Source organism: Pogonomyrmex barbatus, unplaced genomic scaffold (genome assembly GCF_055798465.1).
Source record: "Pogonomyrmex barbatus isolate J1 unplaced genomic scaffold, ASM5579846v1 scaffold20, whole genome shotgun sequence".
Classification (NCBI taxonomy): Eukaryota; Metazoa; Arthropoda; class Insecta; order Hymenoptera; family Formicidae; genus Pogonomyrmex; species Pogonomyrmex barbatus.
Window position 1 is genome coordinate 2179759 of NW_028297117.1, and position 25420 is coordinate 2205178.

Genomic DNA, 25420 nt, shown 5'->3' on the forward strand with positions numbered 1-25420 from the left:
GTCGTGTGCTAGGCGCGGCGCGTAAACAATTCTCAAGGCTGCGACAGCAACAATGTGTTGTAAGGCGAAATATTCACCAAATTACCGCCTTACAACACATATTACGATATTATTATTATTTAACCGACACAAGGCATTATAACTTTTAGATACATAACTTAACATTGAATGTTATAATCGTTACGTTCTAAATCTATCTTTTGAATAATCTATTCTATCATACATGTGCTTTTTGTTTAAGAGAGTTACGATTAGGTTAAAGATAGATATGTAAATATTTTATATATCTTATATGTATTATAATAATATTATAATAAACAATTGTTATGACAATTATTATAACTAGCTGTCGCTATACGTATGTGTTACAAAATGTTATGAAAAATATTATACAATAAAGTTCATAAGAATTTAAAAAGTATCCAATATTAAAGATATTTAGATTAAACTATTGTTAATAAAAATAATCGTTCGTAATTATCGAAATGAATTTATTATTATTATATATTATTATTATTATTATTATGTATATTATTTCGATTATAATAGAATAAATTATATTAAATACTTTCAACGATATGTTTGCAAATTTTTATATTCTACACAAAATTTAATTAATATGCTGTAAATATATTAAAAATTAATTTTAAATTCCATTCATAAAAAGTGTAAGACTTTAATTGTTAATGCTATTCTGCGATTTTGATTATTCTTTCGCATGGTCATTTCGTGTTACGAGTAATTGTCAAATGTTAATGTATATTATTAGTACTTGTGTAAAATTTTAGTAAAGTTATGTATGAAGTTATATGTAATATAAATATTTTATATATAAATATATAATAAAATGTTAAGTAATAAAGTAAAGCGTACGTTTTGTAATGTTCTAGTACAATTGAACGTATAAATATCTAAAATAATAAATTTTAATAATTATACTGAAATTCCATGATTTAAATGAAAAAAAAATAGGTATTTATAATGGTTTAATATGAGTTATTATACTGTTTTATAAAATTTAAGATAAATTGAGATAAGATACTTTTATGTATGATTATTTTAAGATATATAAGTTTATGAGATTAGCTTGCGAGTTTATATTTAATTAAATAGTCATAATAATCTATGTTTAAAAATATTAACAAAAGCACGTTACGTTTACAATAGACAAGAATTATACACGTAAATCCTTTTACTTCAACATTAGCCCCTACCTGTTGGAATACCAAGTTGAAATATTCATCGCTTCATTTACGGCATACAATAAGCTCAACCCCGCGCAAGCTTAATTAATCCGAGCAGAATTTGCATTCAGGTCGTGCAAAACGTTTTGCGCGTGTAAACTGACAAATCTTGACCAGGAAAGAAAATAAATTGGACGATCGTTTGCTTGCATTCCCTTTCGCGATCCTCCCGTAAGAGAATCCTTATTCGGGCATGAAATCGTTCTGCGCCAAAGAGAAACGAAGAAGGCCGACCGTATATTAAACTAAGAAAAGGATAGATGGGAATGCGAAGGGAAGGGAAGAAAGAAGGCAAAACGTGGGAGCGTACGAAGTCGGTATTGCATCGCTCGTCGTTACCCCCAATCCCGTTACGTCGCCGATTCGATGCAATGGAAACCCGCATTTCTCGGGATAAAGCGCTTCAGCGTGGTTGGTAATCTGATCCGATCTGAAGGAGGATCGGCAAATAGGAGTGAACAAAAGCCCCGCCTTTAGGAACGAAGTAGGACAGAACAAACCCAGATAGAGCGACATCGTCACACCTCTTCGCTAGTCAAATCAAAAACTTTCTTACACCCATCATCGTGGTTGTAGTTTGCAACCTTGTGGTATTAATATTAAACAGTCGTACGTCGATATGATTTATATTATTCTACGACGAAGTTACGACTGCAGTGAAATATTTTCTCGGAATGACAAAGCGGAAGAATCGTAAAAACCTTAATGAAAAAATATTGCTTCCATAGCTTAAGATAAATCGCGCGCATCAATTGTGTTTAATTCGAAAGGAAATCGTACATTTCATCGTTTTATAATGGATCTTCATTTTTATGTTCGTTTTCAGTACGACCAAATTGACCGAGAAATAATGTGCGATTCTTGAATATAAAACTTAAATAGAGACTAATATCTTGGCATTTTCTTGGAGGAAGATTTATTTAAATACCACTTTTTGTTATAACTTTGTAATATATGATATTAACGATGTAACGAATGTCTGTCTAATTTGATAAGATTTCTATTCTAGAAAACATATTTTACATTTATTTTTATTGTATATGAATACATACTTACCACTCTTCTTAATGTATTACATACGTATTACATATATATTTATTATTTAATAAAAGATATACACATGTTTGCTCTTTATAAAATCATATAAATTAATAATTAAAGTTATATTAATGATAACATATAATTTTAATTTTTTATTGTCCTATGATTCATATACTTTATGCATCTTAGATGTTAGTCTGTTGAAATTATAAATAAATTTCTAGATTTTTAATTACTTATTACTTAAATATAATCAACACTTCAATATTCAAGTAAAATTGCCACTCTTCCTTACTTTACGACATCCAAGGAAGATATGAGCAACTTCCCTTTTATTTTTATTCCTTCTATTTTATCTTGTTTCATGAAATATTTTCGCAAACTCTCTTGTATTATTCAACATGAATATATATAGCGATTATTTATTTATTTAAAAGGGATCCCCATGAATTTTTTATATTGTATAGTACGTATATACATACATACATACATATCTTTTTTTTAGCGCGTGAGGCACGGATGTCATGGCGGCGACATGACGTAGAACAAGAAAAGAAAATAATGAAATAGATTAAAGAGAATGGAAAAAGACACGCACGAGACTCGTATGTTGCACAATCTGGTCTCGTTGCAATTGCAATGGGTCGTAAAGCAGCGAGTAGGATGAACTTTCGGAAATTTGAATGCGCTGCGCAGTGCCGTTTTCATTATGCGCCACAGAACAGCCCCAGTACACGCCCGTGCGTTTCCGCTTCGTGTGCTCAGATGAAATTACTCTTCCGTGCGATTCTCCTCACACACGGTCCTTTTTCCGCTCTTTTGCTAAAATACACCGGAACTCATCTACTTTCCACCCGTTCTCTTCGATTCTCTCGCGTACCTATCATCTTGCGTAATGAACTCGACATCATAAAATACTGCGATACAGCAGACACGGAATTTTAGTCCATTATGTTCCAAGATTAAACATGGAATTACTAAGGAGGAATGTCGATTGTTGAATGACCTCTTGAGTGAGCATAGTATTTTCAATGAGCGCGCAGTGAATTATACAAGATCTTCGAAATATTTATTCGTAATATTAAATCTTTATTAAATCACAATTTGAATAATATTTTAAGAAAATATTAACACTTCTAAGCTTGATGATACTCCCGTTAACATCCTATATAAACTGAGTGTCCAAGAACGGAACGAACAAGAAATACACTGTTAACTGTAAAGAACAGAATTTTAAGCCATTATATCCCAAAATTAAATAAAAGAGACAGAGAAACAACAGAGAATAATCCAACAGTTTCATGAAAGAGAAGCATAATCCCAAATATTATGAATATCAGTGATTAAAAGAGAGAACTATATGGTTAATGTAATATCAAATATTTGTAAGTAAATCCAAAAAAAGTCTATGAAAATATCAATATACATTAGGATAATTTTAAGTCAACAATATTTTTTCTTCATTTATTTTATAACAAATGCTAGATCGATTAATTAGCACTGGCATTCAAATGTGAGCAAATTTATTTGTTTAAAATAGTGACAAAAATAGGATTTATCTCTTGATATTTACTTGAAAAGTAAAATTAGGAGACACAAATCTATATAGTTACTTTATGCAGTGTAAATCAGCTTTTACGCAAGTTAGTTCTAGCGCAGAAATGTGATCTGTTTTTACAGCTGGCTAAATAACGACTGCGAGTACGACGTCCTGCGACGCGCAAAATGGCTCGTATCAAGGAACATGCAAACAAGGGCGAATAAGGAGAGTAAACTGTCATATTTCTCCCGAGCTTATTTATCGCGCAGACAAAGAAATTTAGGGAAATTGAAAAATCAACAAATGGGAGCAAATCAACAAATAACATGGAAATGTTGATAACAAATATACATTAATCTTAATTACATTCCTTTTAGCTATTGTAATTTGAATTTAAAAATCGGTTTAATTTTCAATTATTTTATAAATGATTTTATAAATGATTTTATAAATGATTATTGAATTTTTAATAAATAAAAAAATGCATTTATTATTTATATATAATTTGATTTATAAAAACAAATTTGTAAAATATTTCATAAAAAAATATTTTTACCAACCTTCTGATTTGTTTTTGCTTAATTTTACTAGATTTTAATTCTATTAAATTTATATGCTTTTTTTCATCTTTTTATTGATATCGTGAAAAAAAGAATTTATTCTTGCGATCGTTTCTTGCGTTTGAGTAGGAATAAAATTTAATCGAGATATATACACACACACACACACACACACACACACACACACACACACACACACACACACACACACACACACACACACACACACACACACACACACACACACACACACACACACACACACACACACACACACACACACACACACACACACACACACACACACACACACACACACACACACACACACACACACACACACACACACACACACATAGCAAGCATAGTCGTAGAAGTGCACTCGCCGCGAAATGATTGCACCAAGCTGCATTTTAATACGAAGTGTGTTTGAACGCTTAATTTCAAAGAGAATAGCGCTGTCGTGAATGAGAAACGATCAGGAAAGGCAATCATCGTAGTATAAAAATGACAACTTTTCCATCGTTGGATACTATTGGTTTTATATCACGACTGAAATATTTATCTGTTCTTTATACATAATATGAACTGTATCGAATTTAACTAATTTCGAAAATTTATTTTTTATTTCATCAAATACTATAATCTATTAAAGTTTGTATTTATGATGTTTGTTTGAATGTTTTTATATAAATATTTATATTGTAATGTAATTACAGAATTTGTTATTATTAAAACTTTACACACAAATAATTTTTTTTTCTTAAATTATGTTATTTCCTCACAAACATTATAGATATGTAACTAAATTTATTTTTTATATAATTTTAAAGCCAATTTTGTTTAAACTATCACTTAATAATATATTTAACATAAATATGATTCTTAAGATTGATACAAATTTTTTATGAAGTATTTGATACATTGGCAGAAACCATAAAATGTAATACAAAAAATAAAATAATCAAAAATAAAATAATCATGTTTAAAGTCTTACGCTTTTTGAAGCTAGTTGATATAGTTGATATAATCGAAACATTTCTGATCAATCGTAAGAAGAGATACGTCATGTTAGATACGTCACGTTAGATATTCATCGATCATCGATATGACTAATATTAAAGTTGAATCAGTATTCATTTGACTCCATTTGTTACGTCATGAAAGCTGCGATGATATTTATGACACGTGTTTTCGTATGAAGTGATTTATTAAATTATTTATTAAAAGACTTGTTTTGAAAGAGATTTTGCAAAAAAATTATCTAGAGAAAATATTCTATTTTTTTTCAAAATTTTTTCGATATTTCATACATTATATAATTTGTACAACAAATACTACATAAATTACCTTTAAAAACCCTAAATTTATGCTAAGTTAATTTTTGTACAATTTTTTTATTGATTTGTTTTGATCACATAATGATGTCAAAATATCTCGTTAGAATATAAAGTTAATCTGTAAATAAATATATATTTGTCAAAATATATTGATAGAGTGATATATTTCGCACTTAGTGAAGTAAATGAATATTTATTTTTTATAAATATCAATTTAAATTTAATTTAAAACTTTTAAAATATTCATGAATTTTATAATTCGATATTTATTCCAGACAAAAGCACAACCTTTCTTAATAATTAGATACGAATATTTTGAATTACTTTTTTTTATACAAAAAGTGTTTTTATTTTGTTTCTTATAAACTACTTTTATACAAAATTTAGTTTTTATAAAACAAAGAGAGAGAATGAATTATATAATAATTTAATTGACTATTATTATTATTGGAAATTAAAAAAAAATGCTTTATCGAAAAAGAGAAATAATTATTTAAAATTGTGTGTAACAAACCTATGGACCGCAAACAGAATGGAAAAAGAATCCATATCACGATACATATATACGATTTCAATTCGCAAAATCTATTCATTTTAATCGATTGATTTAATTACATTGAAGTTGTAGATGAAAGGCAGATTGTATCAGAATAATTAATATTTTATGGTATTTATTAAATCATTTAACATAAAAATTTGCAATATTTTAATATCCTAATCTTTGCTATTATTCACACTTTTTCAATATGTTGCAACTGCAACAAATGAAAAATAAAATTATTTGATTGAAATAGACAGAGAGATGACATTGCACGGTATTTTGTAACTTTTTCGTTTCAATGCATTCACTCAAGTTGATGAGAGCTCCATAAATTCTTTAAAGTCACTTTCAATTTTGTAATGGGCATTTAAGTTATTAAAATTATCAATGAACATTTGGTTATTAAATGGATTTGTAAAGTAACTTTGTAATAAATAGGAACTTGAATTTATAAGGATTAAAATCTTTATTCACTTTAAATAAACATAAAAATATGTAAAAGACATTTTTTTTTTAAGAATTGCATAAAAGATTATGACGTCTTTTTGACATCTTTTAGACTCTCTGCGACACAAAGTTCTGGATAAAGAGCAAACTTTAAGATGCTAGCGGCTGCACCTCCCCAAATGTCTGTTCGAAATCGGCTCCGTCCCAGCCATGAGGGATTTTAATAAGCGGCGCGTAAACTCGTGGGAACGAAAAAGTGACGAAGTTCGAAGTTGCGGACGGTAGATCGAAGTCTCGCAGAATCGCGGAATCCAATTTAAATAATACTATCCTTCCGGCAACTTCGACTTCGGCCGTTTTCCCCGAGGAGAGCAAGCGACCGATTGCCCACCTCTGCACTCGTCGCCCCTTCCCTCTCTAACTATTCGTCCCAAAGGAGCTTAAAAAATGATCCGCCAAAAGAAATTACAAACGCGCGCGCGCAGTTCTTCCATCGACCTTTCCCCACCTCCTCCCTTTCACCCCATCTCTCACTCACTCTCAGCCTCTCTCAATCTTTTTCTCCCTCAATTCCGTTTGGGACTGGATTAAATTCTCCATCGAATTCCGCAGCGTCTGTTCTCATCGGAAAAGAAGATTCCCCCGAAAACGTTCACACGCGAGCCAAGCTGTCGATATCTCGCTTTTTAATGCCGAGCAAGTTAGAAAGTGTCAACGATCTTTTGGCAAGATATTACGTAATTACTTAAGCTTAAAAAGGAAGCCATAACCAACCGGTAGTTTCCAAGTTTAGTTGGCGAATGAGAATGACAACCGTCGTTCGCACGGAGATTATTTGCCAGACTGAATCCAGAGCGCGGTATGTGAACGTTAATCGAACAACTCGAAAATTGAATCCCCGTATTAAACGCACGAATAAAACGCGATTACTTAATCATTACAAATATCATTGTGCTTGAAAAGAATACTGAATAGTTTATGTAGTATTTCACGATTTTTAAAGTTGAAAAGAGATTTCTCTAGAAAGCTCCTCTTTAATTTATTTTAGATTTTCAGATTTATAATAAACAAGAAGAGAATCCATATCAATCTTATTTTTCTTAAAAATATCTATTTTTTAAAATAATAATTTTCACTACTAGATAGAGAGATATAAATTAAATATTTATATATTTAATATATATTTATATATTTATATATTTAAATACATTAATGTTATTTATATATCTTTAAAACGATAAGAATTTACTATTTGTTTCTTAGAATGTTTAAAAGTTTATTAGAAGTTTATCGAAAGTTTTATATTAATTAAAGACACTAATTAATACTTGCTTATAGAAATTAATTTTAATTATAAATTGTAAAATTGTTAAATAATATTTTATATTCTTTCCATAAAGAAAAATAAAAAGTTTTCAATAGTTCTATTTAAAATAATTTTTTTGTCTACGATACATTATAGCCAATCAGTTTATAGATTAAATGCATATGAAATATTATTTATTTTATTTGTTTAAACATTGAATTTATTTGTATATTTTATAAAATCAATGAAACGCTATCATATTTTTTATCGATATTAGCGCCAAATATGTCTATTATTTATCAAATAACTTTTACAATAATACATTTTTCTATAGTAATAGTTTATTATTACTTATATATATATTTATTAGCAATTTTATTAGCAATTAATTTTAACATTTATTGCACAAAAATCTTTATGATTTTATTAAATTATATATAATATATATATTTTCCTACATACATATTTTATTTGTATATTTTCAGTGTATTTGATTATCAAGACGATTTGTAAAATTTTTGGATGTTTGTAAAATAATGAAGCTTTTAAGCTACAAACTTTATATATTTGTATTTATTTGTAAATCTCAAAATTTATAAATTTTAACATTTTTAGCTCTTGAGATATTTTTTAAATAAATCAAGAAATTCAGTTATTCAGATTTATAAAAGAAAGAATTATGTATAAATATGGTTATTTATATAATATCCAATTAAATATCACTTTATAAGTAGAGTTAGGAGAATACTTTTAACATACATTATATGCTAATGAGACTATTGTGCTAAGTATAAGGTCCATCTGACCCCCAAAGTGCATCAGATGGTTAAAGCGCATTCCAAGCGAGTCCCTTTAACTTTCGAATTCTCGCTTTTACCAGCACAAAGGCACTCATGTATTGAGCTGGGCCTCCTGCTTGACAGCTTCATTTCATCCTAAGTGGTTTCGCCGTGTTATATCCTCAGTATCGCAGACATTAATCAAGGGATTGCTCCAATGTTTCAGCAAGTGCGTTGAAAGCATTCTATTGTAACTCGTATTTACGTAATAAATACACTCACATTAAGTTATCTTTATCTGATAAATGACGCAATCACGTCTGAAATTCCAGATTTTGAATTATTCACGCTATATATATTGATTCGTTCATATTCGTTCTCATTGTGTTCTTCATTGTTTTTCGTCTAATTCAATTAGCATTGACCATGCAATATATTAATACTGAAAATACGTAAAATTAAAGATTCCTTGAATTAATTAAAGCAAAATATTTATAAAAGTTCTTAATAAAAGCAGTTTTGTATTCACAGCTTTTTCATTCATTCAAAAAATGAAAAGAGAGCTCATAAATATCTTCGTTATTTTTTATTGCCTAGTTATTAAAATTATAAATAATTAAAAGATTTTTAAAAATATTTTTTCGTATTCTTAATTTTTAACTATTTCCAATAAATATCAGACAATTAATATTAAGTTTATTACGCAATACAAATATTCGATAAATAATGTATACTGTGAAATAATAATTATTTAATTTTTAATTTAATTTTTCAATGTATTGTATAATTTTATATATGATGGCATAAAGATTTATAACTCATTTTGTGAATTGAGTATTGTTACATTAAAGCAAACTTTAAAACGTGAAAATGTTAACATTATGATACATTTTTTTATTCTTTATTGTGACATAATATATTGTAAATTTAATCAAAATATGATTAATAAATTTAATTGAAATGTAATTATTTTAAGTTAAAGGAAAATATATATTACTGAAATAACAAATAGTATCATCTGAAATGACATTATTGAAATATATGTACATATGTTGAAGTTACATGAATGAATTCCAAAACCGTACGATGACATTTAAAAATCTTTGAATTTTAATAAATTCTAACATTTCTTCTATCCTTAAATAGAAAGTTCTAATATAATTTCAGCGAATTATTAGTTAAAAATTTTTAGAAAACGATTATCAAGTATTACTACTACTACTTTTAACACTACATAGTGCCGTGAACTGCTGTTTATAGCGCGAAATTTACAAAAACCGCAAACATGTAGATGGAACAAAAACGATTGGAGAAAAGATGAAAGAAGTAGTATCGAGTTGATATCATTAAATTTGTATAGCAGCCGACTTGAGAACCGTTATTGAGAACCGGTTGTACTAGACAACAATGGGTTCGAGCACGATTCTTTCGTTTGCGAGACTCCATTTTCGCAAACGTGCCGATTTTACACGAGACAGGAGAAAAGCTGGACGGGCACACGTTTCCGAGACGCGTTTACGCATCTGGTCACGAACAATCCGTTCTCAATTCCCTCGTTCGAAAACTTGCGCGCAAAGCGAACGTCCGTTGCACTGAAGAAAGAGGCTTTTTGCCGACAGCTTTCATCTATATGGATGATATGATGTAACCGCAGGTTGATGCGTTTTGCTTTCGCATTCGTCTAACAGAGACGGAAGTAGAGGTTACACACCAGGTGTTGTGTGCCATATATATCTTTTTTCTTTTACTAAAGAGTTTTTTGGAGAAAAGCATGATTGTGGCAAATTTTCCTCTTGTTCCTTTTTTTGCATTCATCCATGAGAACAAGCGAATCGATATATGCGTTACGTACGTTCGTTCTGTATTGTATAACTGCATTCGACATTTTTTAAATGCACTTTATACTTTTGCCACAATTTTGATTGGAAAAACGTATTCATGTCCTGTGTTCGCGATTTGTTTGATATATTTGAATAAAATTATTATATAATTGTTTTTAATTTTATCAGATTTAATAAACTATTGATATGTGTATAATGTTATATTATTTAATTATTATATGACAGTTATACATGTATACGTATATATTTTGAATAATTTATCTAAATCTAAAGATAATTTATATATATATATATATATATATATATAGAATAACTATATACTATAATTATTATAATGTTGATTAAAAAGCAGTAAAAGCATGTTTATGTTGCATTGGATATTTTATTTGAATTGAAAATTGCGAAAATTTGTTACTATTCGTGCGAGCAGTTCGATAAAATCTAAATGGCAATCAGTTCTATCTGATCATGTTTCAAACTGTGTTACAGCGCCAACTCTGACGATCAGCGACGATTCGGGACGTATAGTTTCCAAGGAAAGGCATCTGAAGGCTGGCAGTGTCCTCAGACTCAGGTGTGAGGCAAGAGACGTGCTCGAGTCGCTGAACGAATCTGTCGTTTGGACTAGAGGAGACGAGACGCTCACGGAGGATATTAGGTAAGTGCTTGGAACAAACTGTTGTCGCGAATTGCGACCGTTTATTTCCGATTTGAACGTGACCGTTTGCTATATAAGTTGTATTATTAAAAAAAAAGTATTATTTATTCAAAAAAGTATTATTTATTCTATTCTTATTTATAGATAATTAGCATTAATTATATAAATAGTATTTTATTCCAAATATTGTAGTATATATATTTACATTCCGCCTGTAACATTAAATCCGAAAGAGTGTGCATAGACAGTCGTGAGTATTTTGTAATAATTATTTAAAAACCTATATAAATACAAATTTTTTATCAAAAGTCTCTGACGAGTTTAATACTTTTTGCACTTTAGCTTTCATATCCGATTATTGCAAAATATATCATACGTATGTACATGTCGAGTTTTGCTTTGAGTTGCTTGAGCTGATAATTTGAAGTGATACGAAGCGAATGCCTCAACTAATAATCTTGCAATTTTTATTTAATGAAAGTCGAAAAAATGACATCTTGGATGGATATTTTAATGCAAGATATTGTTTTCTTATTAAAAATATGTTATAGTTCTATTAAATAAACAAGTTTAGTTCCTTCTATACTCAAGTAATTTTTCTTCGCATGAATAAAAATATGAGAAATAATGAGCGGTCCATAACTGGAAGCTCAATAGTATTATTGGCGAAAAATTTAAACTTGATAATATTATCTCGCAAATTTTTTGAATCGATTAACAAGACATGAGAATCGCGCAATCTCACGAGAAAAAGAAGGAACGACGTCTTGTACTTTTTCTTGAATTATTCTACTGCAATTCTGACGTAAAATAGGTTTTTAATTAAATTATCGAATCGAATCGCGACAAAAATGGAATATGTAAGTGCCTCGAGGTTTGCTTGAAATCTACATTCTCAAAAGAAACGAAGATTTTTTTTTATTCCATTATTTCCTGGATCTGTCATTTTCTGTTTTCCGTTCTTTCTGAACGATAATTGAGATATATAAAAGAGTCTTACATAAGTATTATTTCCATACATGAATCGACAAAAGATCATATATTTTTAAGAATATATTTTAAAATGCATATTGAAAATTTAAAATGCATCTCATTTACATATAAGCGTATAGATTATATATGCATGTAGATATTTTTACTTATGTAATTTTGTAAAAATAACATATTGAGACATTTTTATACATATACTAAAAATAATAATCTTCATAGATTTTCTGTTAGAAACTCAGAGCAGTAAGGCGTTAAAAAGCACGCTTGGAATATAGGCGAATATTCACGCTCGGTGCAAACATGATCGTACCCCATTTTATACTTCTACAATTTCTTCCTCACATAAAAGTGAACATTTTTTTGTTTACTCAATAAACATTTCTATCGATAGTTTTCTGATGTCAAATTTACGAAGAAAAATATGAAGAAATATATAGTCTGAACGATAGTATTGTTATAATATTATGATCTATCTTAAAGAAGGATTTCTAATTTTTCTTTTGCGTAATATATTTTTGAAAAAAAATTCTATAAATCTTTACTTATTTTTATGTATAAATAAATAAATTTTTAATTATATTTAGCGATAAAGATTAGACTAGAAATTTTAATGATAAGATTTTAATGAACTTTTGGAATTGAATTACGATTAATGTAAATATAAATTTTTATTTTTTGTGAATAAAAAAAATTAATATTTTTACTTAGTTTTTAAATATTTTTAAATAATGCCAGAAAACAAAGTTTTAGTCCACTATCTATTGATTATATTTGTCTATAAAGTATACAAAATTTAAATAATATGCATTGATAATAAATTTATCGTCCGAATCGAGTTTCTTAATTAAATTGGTAGGCAACGTCTGGTCGAAATCGACAACTGCAAGAAACTAGAAATTTCTGCATTCTATGTCCACTCAACGAAATCGTTTCCATTTCTCTTCTTCGTAATCTACTTGCCGATAACGTGAATACAGGATGTTCTGGAATTTTTTATAGTTATTTTCAATTTTGTACATTTACAGAAGTGATATTTGACATAAGATAATAATTTATAAGTAATAATAATTAAAAATTTACAAATTATAAAAAATTAATTTTTAAGAGAATAAATAGATATTGATTTATGTTTGAAATATAAAATTTTTAATTTAATTTATAAAAATATTCAATTTAAGATTTTTTTAATTAGATATAATAATGTTCAATATAATTCTAATTTGATTATTAGTACATGTAGTTTGTATTACGCTTATATTTAAATGGAATTGAATAATAAATCTTAATTTAAGAGTTGTGAAAAATGTGAAAAATATTCAAAAATAAGTTTCCTTTAGGTTTTAAGATAAGATGGCACCAAGTTAAATTTTTATTCTGTCAAATTCTGTCAAATTTTTATTCTGCCTTAGAAGTAGACTTTAGACTGGTCAAAGAATCCATAACTAAAAGAACACAAAGACATCCAGTGTATCCGTAACGCAGAGTTCCCGTTTGTGTATCAACGCGGTACCAACGTGAACTGGACGGGGAAGAGAAAGGGAAGAGAAATGTGGACAGAAATTCATGGCTCGATCTCGTTTTCAGCGAGAATAGAACGACAGAGATCTCGGCGGGCAAGGAGGTCCTTGTGATCGTCAGTACCCTCATCGTGGAGAAAGCCAGCCCCAGGCACGCCGGGAACTATAGTTGCATGGTGCCGGGTAAAGCCAGGACCACCGTCGCGGTCCACGTTCTCAACGGTGAGTACGTCCTTTACGTGTGCACACGTGTGCCGTCTCGTTAAACTCTTTCCTTCTTACTCATTCTCAAAGGAAAGAGAAGATTCCGGCCAGTACGTCGTTACTTATCAAAGCGAAACGAAGTTTCTCTATAGTCGGGAGACTTTGGATCAGAATGCTGTGGATTAATGATTTTCAAACTTGAATTGTCACGATCGAATGCTGGCCTCTTTCCATCTTCAGCTCGTTTCTGTGAACCTCTTCGCTTAGCGGTTTCCGTTTTCTGACAAAAGCGCGAAACGTCTAAACGTATAAAACTATCTTCTTAAGCTCTAATGATTGCGTAAAGTATGTCAAATTTCACTGGAAATCGAAGTTACTTTGATATCCAAGAGTGACTTTGATTGTACGAAAGAGAGAGTATACATTTTCCTCATATGTCTATATAAAGTCTACGTATACTGTTGGAATTTATCTCGAAAATTGCGACGAACCGATCTGAATTCCATAGAGAGGTAAAATTTTTTGAGAAAATATTCTTTACTATTAACTCGCAACCTCTTTATTTATTGAATTTTTCAGCCAAAACCAAAGTAAACATAAAAATTCTGCTGTGAAATATTATGAATGTTTTTTATGATAATAATTAATACATTAAAAATTATTAAAGGTTTTTATGTATTCAAGGCACTTCAAAAGCATTGTGACCTGTATACATTTATAAAAAAATTACATCTCTTTCACATACTAAAATTAAACTGTTATTTATATTATATATTACGTTATTATTAAATTATATTTTCAATAACAAAATTCATCAGCTTCAGGCGAAATCTGAAGTGCTTCCCAGGTATCTCTTACGTGATTAAGTCTTTATACGTGAATTTTTTTTGTATCTTCATCGCTTTCTGCTTTTCACTGCCGAGGAGGCAGAGCAAGCTTTCACGACGAGTCTAGCAGTTACTTATCAAACTTGAATGGACCTGCTCGTCGCGTTAGGGACGGCGGGAATACGAAACAAGGTATAAATCGTGGGGGATTTGCACGGTGATTACTCACGATTGAGCCGCGCGGGCACGTTTTTCGCTCGCCGCTATTTCCGGATACAGCACGCGCTAACCGCGCGCGACAAAACGCGTCGCGCCGCCACGACCGGGCCACCTTTCTCTCCCCCGGCAATGTAGAATGTTAATGTCGCTGTAGCTCTTCATTATGTCGCACGACCCTCCGCCGGCATTTCCGAAAATTTGCGAGGACGCTTAATTTATTCCGCAGTCGGCCGCATTTGCGTGATAGGGAAATATTGTGCGTTTTATCATATGGCGCGCGCGCGCGCTCTGTGCGACTGTGCCGCCGGAAAACGCCGTTTTCTACGTCTCCATCTACCGTCTCCAGCTACGAAATTCGGGACGAAATGGATGTTCCGAGTGCTGTGTGACGCTTTTCGGAAAAACGTCTGATTTATCAACGTTCAGCAAATTTTCGCCTCGCGAAAAGCTTTTCTCTTCAGTTTTTCGCGATCTGAATAATGAACACCTCCAGAAACTCTGAAATGAGAAGTGTCGCAAGAGGACTTTTATCAATTATTTCATAAGTAATATTTTTTTGCGCTTTTCAATTCGCCGAGTCTGTTGTATCGCCGAGAACTAATATCGGAAATAAAAGATTCTCGGGAGAAAAGTATAAAGCGATATTAATAACGCAAGAGATTTCACCTCCTCTCGAAAGCTCGATAAAAGTCTCTCAGAAGACAAGAAAACTCCACTCGCGCGCATCTATGGCGATACGACATAAGACAAGTTATTAATTGTAAATTCGAGCCATTTGCAATATGTAACATAACTGAGCTATAAGACCGATGAAGAAATCCCTCGTAAAGCGTACGTCTTTTCCGAGGCGAACATCAGTAAGACGGGAAACTCCTCTTTATCCCGTAATGCGCTTAGTAGATGTACCGAAAACTAAGCGAGAAACTCGGAGGAGAGAGAAAATCGTGTTCTTTTGCGACATTCAACTACTTGAGCATAATTCTCGCACGACGTCCAGATCGCACTCGATTGCATCAATTCTAAAGCATTTAATCATATCGCGTCACGATATGTTGAAAAGATGAAAAACATATTGTCGAATCTGCGGCGTTCAGCTATACGAAGTTTACATTTCCACGATCGTTACTTGAATGAATTTATAATGAGAACAGACCAAATCTCGCGATACGGTTGTATTCAAATATTTTCTTGAGTTTTAGAAAATCTTGTTTGAACCGAAATCTTAAAGAATGCTATGTGATATATAAAATATAATCTTATAAGGATAACTGCACGTAATTGGATTCTTGTCGAAGTTTTATTTCGAAATGAAAGAGTGATAACCTTTGAAGTTTTCTATAGAGACAAAATCCAGTAATAACGTTTGGGAAATATATCTTATATAAAAAGAAGAACGTCTTCTTACAGCTCGTTCTACGGTAAAAGATAGAAGGGCGTTGATCTCTAAAGCTTTTAGTCGTGAGCACCAAGAAAAACAGAAGCAGAGAAAACAACAGCGGATCTTACAATATTGATTAAACGTAATACATAGTAAATATTTACAATAATAATATTTACAATAAAAGTATTATTCTTCAGAAAGTTATAATATAATTTTTACGGCGTTATTTCCAATAAACAATAAAATTTTTCATAAAAATGAAACCTAGAAGTGTTATTTTTGAAATGTGTCTTCACACGCATGATATACAAGAAAATCCGACAAGAAAAGCACCGAAAAAAATTGGAAAAGAATAAACAACTTACGGATTTTACACTTTTAGCCACGTAATACAAATAATGTTATAGAAGAATCATAATTTTATTTTTACAATACATTTTACTAAAAATAAAAAAACTGGATCGGCGTAGTTCTTAATCTGTAATTGCTGTAAAATAAAGATATAAATAAATTTACAAGAAAATTCTATTATATTTAATAAAAAAAAAAAAAACTTTTTTATCATACTAATAAATATATTAAAGAATATTTAATATAAAATATGAGAATCTAAAGAATGAGAAAATGAAGAATACGGAAAATTGTTATCGAAAATAATCATCGACACATTTTTAGCAAGATGCGAATTCTACTGAAAATTCGGTGCAATATTAAAGAAAAAAAATCAGCTCACTGTATCTTTATCCGTAGGAAACAGAGGAAACGGCGTTTCGTATTTGGCTGATAGAATCAATGCAATTTTAGAAACGTTAAGCTAGGACAGTTCCGAGCTCGGGGAACGCTACGTCCGTTTTGATGTAGCTGACGGTGGCACAAATCTTTTGATACTTCGACAATGCACAATGTGCATTGTGCTGCTTTTCTCGACGATCCATAACGAAACTCGCACGTTTGCCAAGACAGCGAGAAAAAAAAAAAAAAAAAACGGCGCGCCTTGCAAGGAAGGGCGATGTTTTCTCACCGGGATATCTGTATTCTCTCGGGACGAACAGACACCGATAAGGGAATAAGAGATAAGAAGAAATACGAAAGTAGCGTCTGCCTTCTCTCTCTCTTTCCTGAACATAATGTGCGCTGCTTTTAACAGCTCGCCTTCATTCGGAAGCCAATTCTTCTCAAAAGTAAACTCAACACACAGGGAAATCTTAATCTTTCGCCTGTCATAATCCCAAAGATGCATCTTTGATCTTCTTCAGCCGTGTCATTGCTTCATTCCTCGCGAGTGCGCTTGTTTCTGTCGCAATAGTCGCTGCTTCAATCTCGCGAATTACGTTTCGTTGGGATTAATCTTTCGAAACCGTTTTAATCAGTGGCGTAAGATGAAGGGAAGTTGAAATAAAAAAAAAAAAATTTTTTCATTCAGTCATCTATTATTGCACGTTTATACAAATCATATCATATTTTTTATTGCATAAGAATAAAGATTGGTATCTTGCATTCTTGCATTTGAAAGAAATGCAAAATTTTAAATAACTTTAGGAAACTTTGTAAAGTGAGATGTAAGAAGTTCATGCTTTTCAATCTTGATTCATGTCATCTATAAATTTCGCAGAAGATCACGTCTCACGGAATATGGAATTTATGTATCGTTTTCCACCAGCATATCGAGTCAACTACAAAAGTATGAGTAGATATATTTTGATGTCGCTACCAGTCGCGTAGATTTTTTTTCGCTGATGTTCCGACAGCCATCGCGTGAATAACAAGGAAGCACAATGGCGTAAGATTAAACAACATCGTTTATCGCGTATAGGCGCGATCTTTATTCAACGTCGTCGTCCGCTGTTAGCAGCCTCGTATAGACGACGATAACGTCGACGACGACGATGACGACAACTGGGATGCACGTTTCGTGAAAATAGAAATGCCAGCAGCCTAATGTGACGGCGACATGGAAGTGGGGGCGAACTGCAAGGACCGTGGGGTTGACGGGAGAAGCGACCAAAGGGGGTTGGCACCGGGGAAGGCAGTGAATACACCTCGACGGAAAAGGAGCGCGCGTTATCGTGCGACCACTTTTTTCGTCCATTTGCGAGCTTTATTCCGAGCGACGGCAGCGACGGGCTCACGTCTGCTAAAGCGCGTCTAATGCTTCCTGACCCGAGGCTCACGTGCGCGGATAAGAACGGCGTTAACCTCGGACGAGCATAATAAGGCACTCGCGCAAGACGGACGACTTTGTGGCACGGAGGGTGGCCGCGATAGCGTCGCGACGCGATTTCGTCCCTGTGACGTTGGGCTTTTGCCATGAGCTTTCCGCGCGGCGAAGATTTTAGCACTTTCAATACCGAGACTATACGTATTCAAAAAGAAATCTGAACTTTTCATAAGTTTTTTTTCTATACTTATAAAGGTTTAAAAGAATTCTGGGATATTCGAATTCGTAGACCAGTTTTGACCGAAAACTAGTTGATGAAAGTTTAGGATTTTATTACGTATACGCGTGCACGCATACGAACAAAATCATAGGTAAAATCGTGGATTTATTATTATTAAAAAAGATATATTAATTATAATATCATATTCCCTTTCTAAGAATATAAAGAATTTTAATATAAATGCGTTTTTATTATCTTTTAATCAGAGAATTTATTTTATATTTATTTATATTTATTTAGATTTGAATTTCTTTATTTGCTCGAACAATTAAATAATAATGGTAATAAGTTACTTTATTTTTTATTAATATGATACTTGATTCAAGATCTATTTCTCTCATTTCTAGCATTTTAATAATAAGAATAAGAAGTGAAAATAAGAAGTGAATAAGAAGTGAAAATTATGAATATAAGTTTAATAAAAATAATAAAACTAAAATAATCAAGATATTTCATATATCTTGATATATATCTATAAATATTTTTATAATTTATTTATTTATTTTTATAATATATATTTTATATTTATATTTTTATATAATTTCCGCAAACTTTGTGTTTGCGGAAATAACTTATTGATGAATAAATGACTAATATTTATTGTCGTGTATTATGTGAAAATAGAACTCTGAAGCGATTATTTCGTTCGGGGCTCATATAGGTTTACACATTGACCAAAGTACGAGATAAACAGTATTGTGACGCATTAGGAACAATGTCAGCCGCAGGGATTCCAGGTATTGATCGAATTGAGTATGCCAATTCACGTTGTTATTAACGTATTCGAGCGATTTGGCGCGTGACTAAGATTATTAGTGAGTTTAATTCTCTTGCGTATTTCGTGCTAAAAATATAACATCATAATATGAATCAGTACTAGTTGCTTCAAATATTTAATAAGTTATATAATGTGAACTCCGTCTTATTAGACATTTATATTTTAACTCGTACTCTATTCGTATTTTATAATTTTATATTTATATTTTAATATTATATTATAAATTGAAGTGAATTTATAATTATAACAATTATATACAAAAATTTTGCGGTATAGTTTACTATTATAATATACTTATTTTATTACTGTCGAAATAAAATTACATATTTTGCAATTTAAAGTACAATTATTATTAAAGTACAAATAACTTGTTAAATATCATGCGCAACAATTTCATGTCATTAATTAGTTTATAATTTAGGAGTTAGATAGTTATAAGTAAGCAAATTTAATTGTTTTTTTACGTAATTGATATATATTTTATACATATTTTATAATGTATTTTAACGGTTTCGTAAAACGTATTTCATAAGATATAAAAATTGAAACAAGATTATATTATATTACTTTTAAGTAGTAAGTAAAATTAACGTATAATATTTTAAAGATCTAAACATATGCAAAAAGTAGAAAACGTTAATAATAAAATAAAATAATTTCAAAACGTTTTTTAATTTTTTTTATACATTTCAAACACAAAGAAAATTAATTTTGTTTACCGTTTTTTTTTAAATTAAATCTTGATTTTAATTACATTTTTGTTTTGAATTAATTGTCAAGCATAATTCAGTTTACTGAATAAAAAAAATCAGATAATACGCAATGAATCAAATTTATTTTATTTATGGACACCTCTAAATAAACTACTATTTAAAATCAATATATAATTGATGAATAAAATCAATTTCCACCAATCTCATTTGTTTAGTATATAATATACAAGAAATAATTCGCAATAAAGTTTTATTCATAATTCACAAACTTCTCTAAGCATTAGCTGTCTGATTACATTGAAATTTTTAATAGATTATAAATTTTGTTATAATCTAAATGTTGTTTAAAGAAAATAATAAAATAAATTACACTATTATTAACTATTAGTTTATAAATCCTCCTTATAAATGAAGATTACATCACGTTATATTCTATCACGTATTCCAATAAACAGATATTTAGATATTATTTATAATGTTTATAAAAAGGTAAAAAAAAATTGATTTGTCATATGTATCTGAATCAGATTTGTATATGTGTAAGATTAGGATATCCATTATATTATATATGTTAATTTTAAATCGATCATTCGAAGAGGTTCTTATTGAGGCATTTATCCAAGCGCCGGTAAGGAGACTGAGTCTTCTATTAGAGGTCTACGCTCGATGGAATCTTATTTCACGAGCTGCTAAAGGCATACGACACTCTCTCGAACATTTCCGGAGACGTAGCTTCGCAAGAGAAATAGTTCCGTGGTAAGATACAGCCGTGCCCTGCGGCTCGGTGACGTAATCCAGTAATTTCTCTTTCGTGTCTGGTCTGACTTGGGTAGTGAGCCCGAGACGAGCACGAAGGCGAAGGTTAGGCGGGACCAATTAAAATGCCACCCGGCCCTGAATACCTCTGCCGCTAATCAACTCAGAACCGCGCAATGTTTGGGTCATTAAGGTGCGCTCTCGAGGCCTGAATTTCCAAGCCGAATGTCCTTAAGCCAATTACACGGAGCCTCCGTTCCATTCTACCGTCTACCGCGACTTTAATTTTGCGGCTGCAGCAAAATGTCGCCCTGATTAATTGATTCTGATTTAATTTCGGGGAAGATACGAATGGCAGTTGCACTACTATCTTTTTGTTGCACATTTTTTAATGGAACGATATAAAAGAATCAATAATTATCATATATCATAAATTGATATAAATTGATAATTGATTAAACATATTACTGGCAGAAAAGTGCAATTAATTGTTTAAACTTAGTTTATAGTAATTCTCAATTAGACAGAAGTGAAAAGTGGAGAAACTCCAGTACTGATACTTTCAGTATCTCCTGATAACCAATTACGCAATAATAATAACAAACAAATAAAATCTTACAAAATTTAATTTTAAGATTGTTATGAATAATATTAATTATATTATTTTAAAAACAAATTTAATCATTTTATTGTTGATTATTGGTTTATTTTATATATATAGTTAGTATATATAGAATTATATTTAATTTTTTAAAGAAGCTCTTAAAAGAAAAAAAATATTCGTTATTTACACATTAATAAAATATTTTAAATGTTAAAGGATAACTAAATAAACTCCCAAATTAGAGATTCTTATTTTTGGATATTCAGAAAATAAATAAAAAAATATTACTGATAAATTAATAAACTCAAATTGATTTCTATAAATAATATAATTAATTAGACACTATTATCGACATTTTACTATTCTATAATTATTTTAAATAATTAGACATCAAAAAATTCCATTTTCTATTCACAAAAAATTAATGTATATTGCTAAGCTTATTTCATCATGTGTGTTAAAAAATGTACTTTTTGAATTGAATTGTTGTAAGAAAGAATCTAATGTAAAAATACTGATCGTTTTAAAATGTACAAACAGATATGAAAGATATTTAAAGATTGATATATTTCTTTTTGCTATTAAAAAAGCGAGTCGCTGTCCAAAGAGGCTGAGAATAACCCAACCTTGAGGTAGAGTAAAGTAATAGAGACGAAAGTCCTTTTCGGGACGTGGCTCTCGTGGCAATATGATCCTTCTGTCGACGACTTCAGATTCCTACCACAGAATCGTAGGAAGTAAACGATACTAAATTCTGGTACGTGATCGTAGTGCCATATAAGGTCAACCCGATATATACGGAAAATATAACCTAAATCGAAAGGCTCCAACTTATGTGACCTTCGATTCCAACCCAACGATTATCGTTAACGTTTTCCTTACTTTATTAGTGTCTTGTATACAGGCTATTTCAAAACGGATCTAAAATCATTTATTGAATCGACATTTATAAATATTAATAATTTTTTATAATATTAAAAATTTTAAATATTAAAAATTTTTTAAATTTAATTATAATTTTTTAATAATTATGCGACAAATAATATAAACATATCCGCACATAAACTTTTTTAAGAGACGTAAGTAAATGAAGAAAGAAAAAGCTAAATGTCAAAAGTTATGGACAACTGTTACATGTAGCTCTTTAATACTTTACTCTCGAAGATTGATTATCAATAAATAATAAAGAGAGTGAATAATGAGGCAATAAATCGTAGTTGGATATTTTCAGATTTATAATAATAGCACGTTACGGAGAACAGAGCTATGGGATATATATCGAAGTATAAATCATAAAGTTTCCCCCACTGATCTCGGATCTTTTCTATGACCTCACCATCAATTTCTTTCCGTTATCTAAGTATATGACCAGAACTTGACATTAAGCACTCTATGTGTCATCATAATAATCATGTTTTGCTTCATAAATTATGTATTAAAGATTTCATAAACACACCGTAGTAAGATGCTTAAGATGCTTTAAAAAGTAAATGTAGAACTCTTTTATTGCAAATATCAAATTGATTAAAAGTAGAAGATTTAATCTATTGTAAATGCGCATTAAATTATAAGAACAAGACGTAAAATTTGATTTTTATTAAATCAATGAATTGATTGCATAATGTAATTAATTAAGAATTTATTATAAAAGTATATAAATACATATATATATATATATATTATCATAAAACATATATCTTTTATATATTATTAAATTTTATAGATGTGAAACATACATTTCAGTGGAATTTTTAACCGTAAGAGATATATATTTCATTGTTAATTAAAATAAAATTAAAAACATACGATATGACACATGATATATAAAAATGAAATGAACATCTTTTGTCTACTCCGTAATATTGGACAAAGTGCCTAGTTCTCACATTCAGACCTTCCCTCGATTTCAAATCGAAAGATTAAATTTAAGGTCTCGGCTTGTGGTCAGCCGAGGGACAAGCACCGGGAATTGGAATTCCTAACGCTGAACTAGCGGGATAGGAAGTGGCCAATAGGAAGTTCTGCCCCTTCGGCACCGGAGGTTGGCGGACGCCCTGCCGCATACAGGAAATGTATCCAACGGGCATGAATCGAAGTAGCAATGAGGAACGGAGCCGAATAACGGCGAACAGAACGCGACCTTTTGTCATGGATTGTTACGACACACATACATTTGGAGCTATGAAGTTACTTGCATATGGAGTGTCCTTGCGATAGGAAGATGTCACTGTAGTATATCGAGAAAATTAGAAAAAAATTTATTATTGTGTAAATTATGTTATCTTTACATTTTTATTTCCATAGATAATGTATTTTTTTGTACTGATAATGAACTATTAAAAATTATTCATCTTTGTTGATCTAAAATGAATGAATATCACGACAAATATATAGAAAGACAATTTTCTCTTATTTAAATGATTTATAATTTATATTTCATCTTTTCCATTTTGAATTGAATATTTTATATATAGTTCGATACTTTTCACGAGGTAATTCACCGACTGATCTATTCACTTACATCTTTTTAGTTCCTTAAACTTAATCGTAGAAGTATTGAAATATCGAGCGACCAAAAGATATCCTTTCAAATACGTTAACTCGATATTACTTCCAAGAAATGAAATTGTAGTGATTCTTCTTAAAAACTAGCCAGCAATTCGTTGAAGCCTTTTCCCTACATAAAGATGAAAAATTCGCCGATGAAATAAGAAAGGAAAAAAAAGAGAGTTCTCGCGTGATCAAGAAGCTTCTCGGTAATCATTAAACCGAAGAACGTTCTCGACAAAGCCGATGTCTGCCATTGGCACAGTCTGACGTTTCATCGGCGCTTCCGTGGTATTTCATTGAAAAATGCTCGGTTCTCTCTCGGGATGGTTACCGGAACGAATGCCCGGATTAAGACAGATAAAGGAGATCTTAGGATCTCCGTGATTTTTTTGCGAGCTAACCGGAAGAAAGATCTGCGGCATGTTGGTCGATAGAAAAAAAAATCCTTGAAAGATGTGCGAAATGAGAGATCAGTAGATCGATACCAAGAGAAAGGGTGAAGACAGTGAAACTGAAACGTAAAAGAAAAAGAGGGTATAAATAAAAAGATGAAAAAGGAGAGACGCTGTGAAGAAGTTGGAGGAATATTGGCGAAGAGGAGTGAGAGAAGGACTTGAAACTCAGTAAAGAATTGTAGGAGCAAGAGGGTAGACGAAGGGACAGTGGTACTCAAGGCAGCGGAAAGGAAGGGCGGAGTGAAGCGAAGAAGTTGTAAGTCGGTAGGCGGAGGGGGCGGTGATCGAGTGGGACGAATTGACAAATTCCACGACGATCCTGGAACACGGCCAGGATCGCGATTTCTATCGCGGTGGGCATCCCGACGACAAGCAGAAAAGGAAGGACGCGGGTCGGAAGGACGTTACGCCGATGCTTGGATTCGATTCGTATGATCGATAGCCATAATACTTGGGGAAACTTGGCAACGAAAAGTATTCATTCTATGTTATTCCTGTCATATTTTTGACACAGCCTTGATGATTAAAGCATATTCTGACGATTTTCTCATAATTATGTCTTGTTATACGAAATAACAACTAGTTCAAATTTAATTTTAAATAAACTAGTGAATTAGTTTGGGCTCTGTGTGTATTATTAAATCAGTTTTGTTGAAATATAGGTCAACAGCTAAACAGATAGAAAATTGTA

The 25420-nt window shown here is 30.9% G+C and overlaps 1 protein-coding gene across 8 annotated transcripts in view; it reads left to right on the forward strand.

The window, feature by feature from the left end:
* The window catches only part of LOC105432259 (uncharacterized), a 239088-nt gene that overhangs the window by 188961 nt on the left and 24707 nt on the right, over positions 1-25420 (forward strand). For all 8 annotated transcript variants that reach the window (XM_089077913.1, XM_089077912.1, XM_089077917.1 and 5 more), the window contains 2 exons: positions 11129-11297; positions 13872-14026. In XM_089077913.1, coding sequence (XP_088934039.1) covers positions 11129-11297; positions 13872-14026 — 324 coding nt within the window. The remainder of the gene's footprint in view (positions 1-11128; positions 11298-13871; positions 14027-25420) is intronic.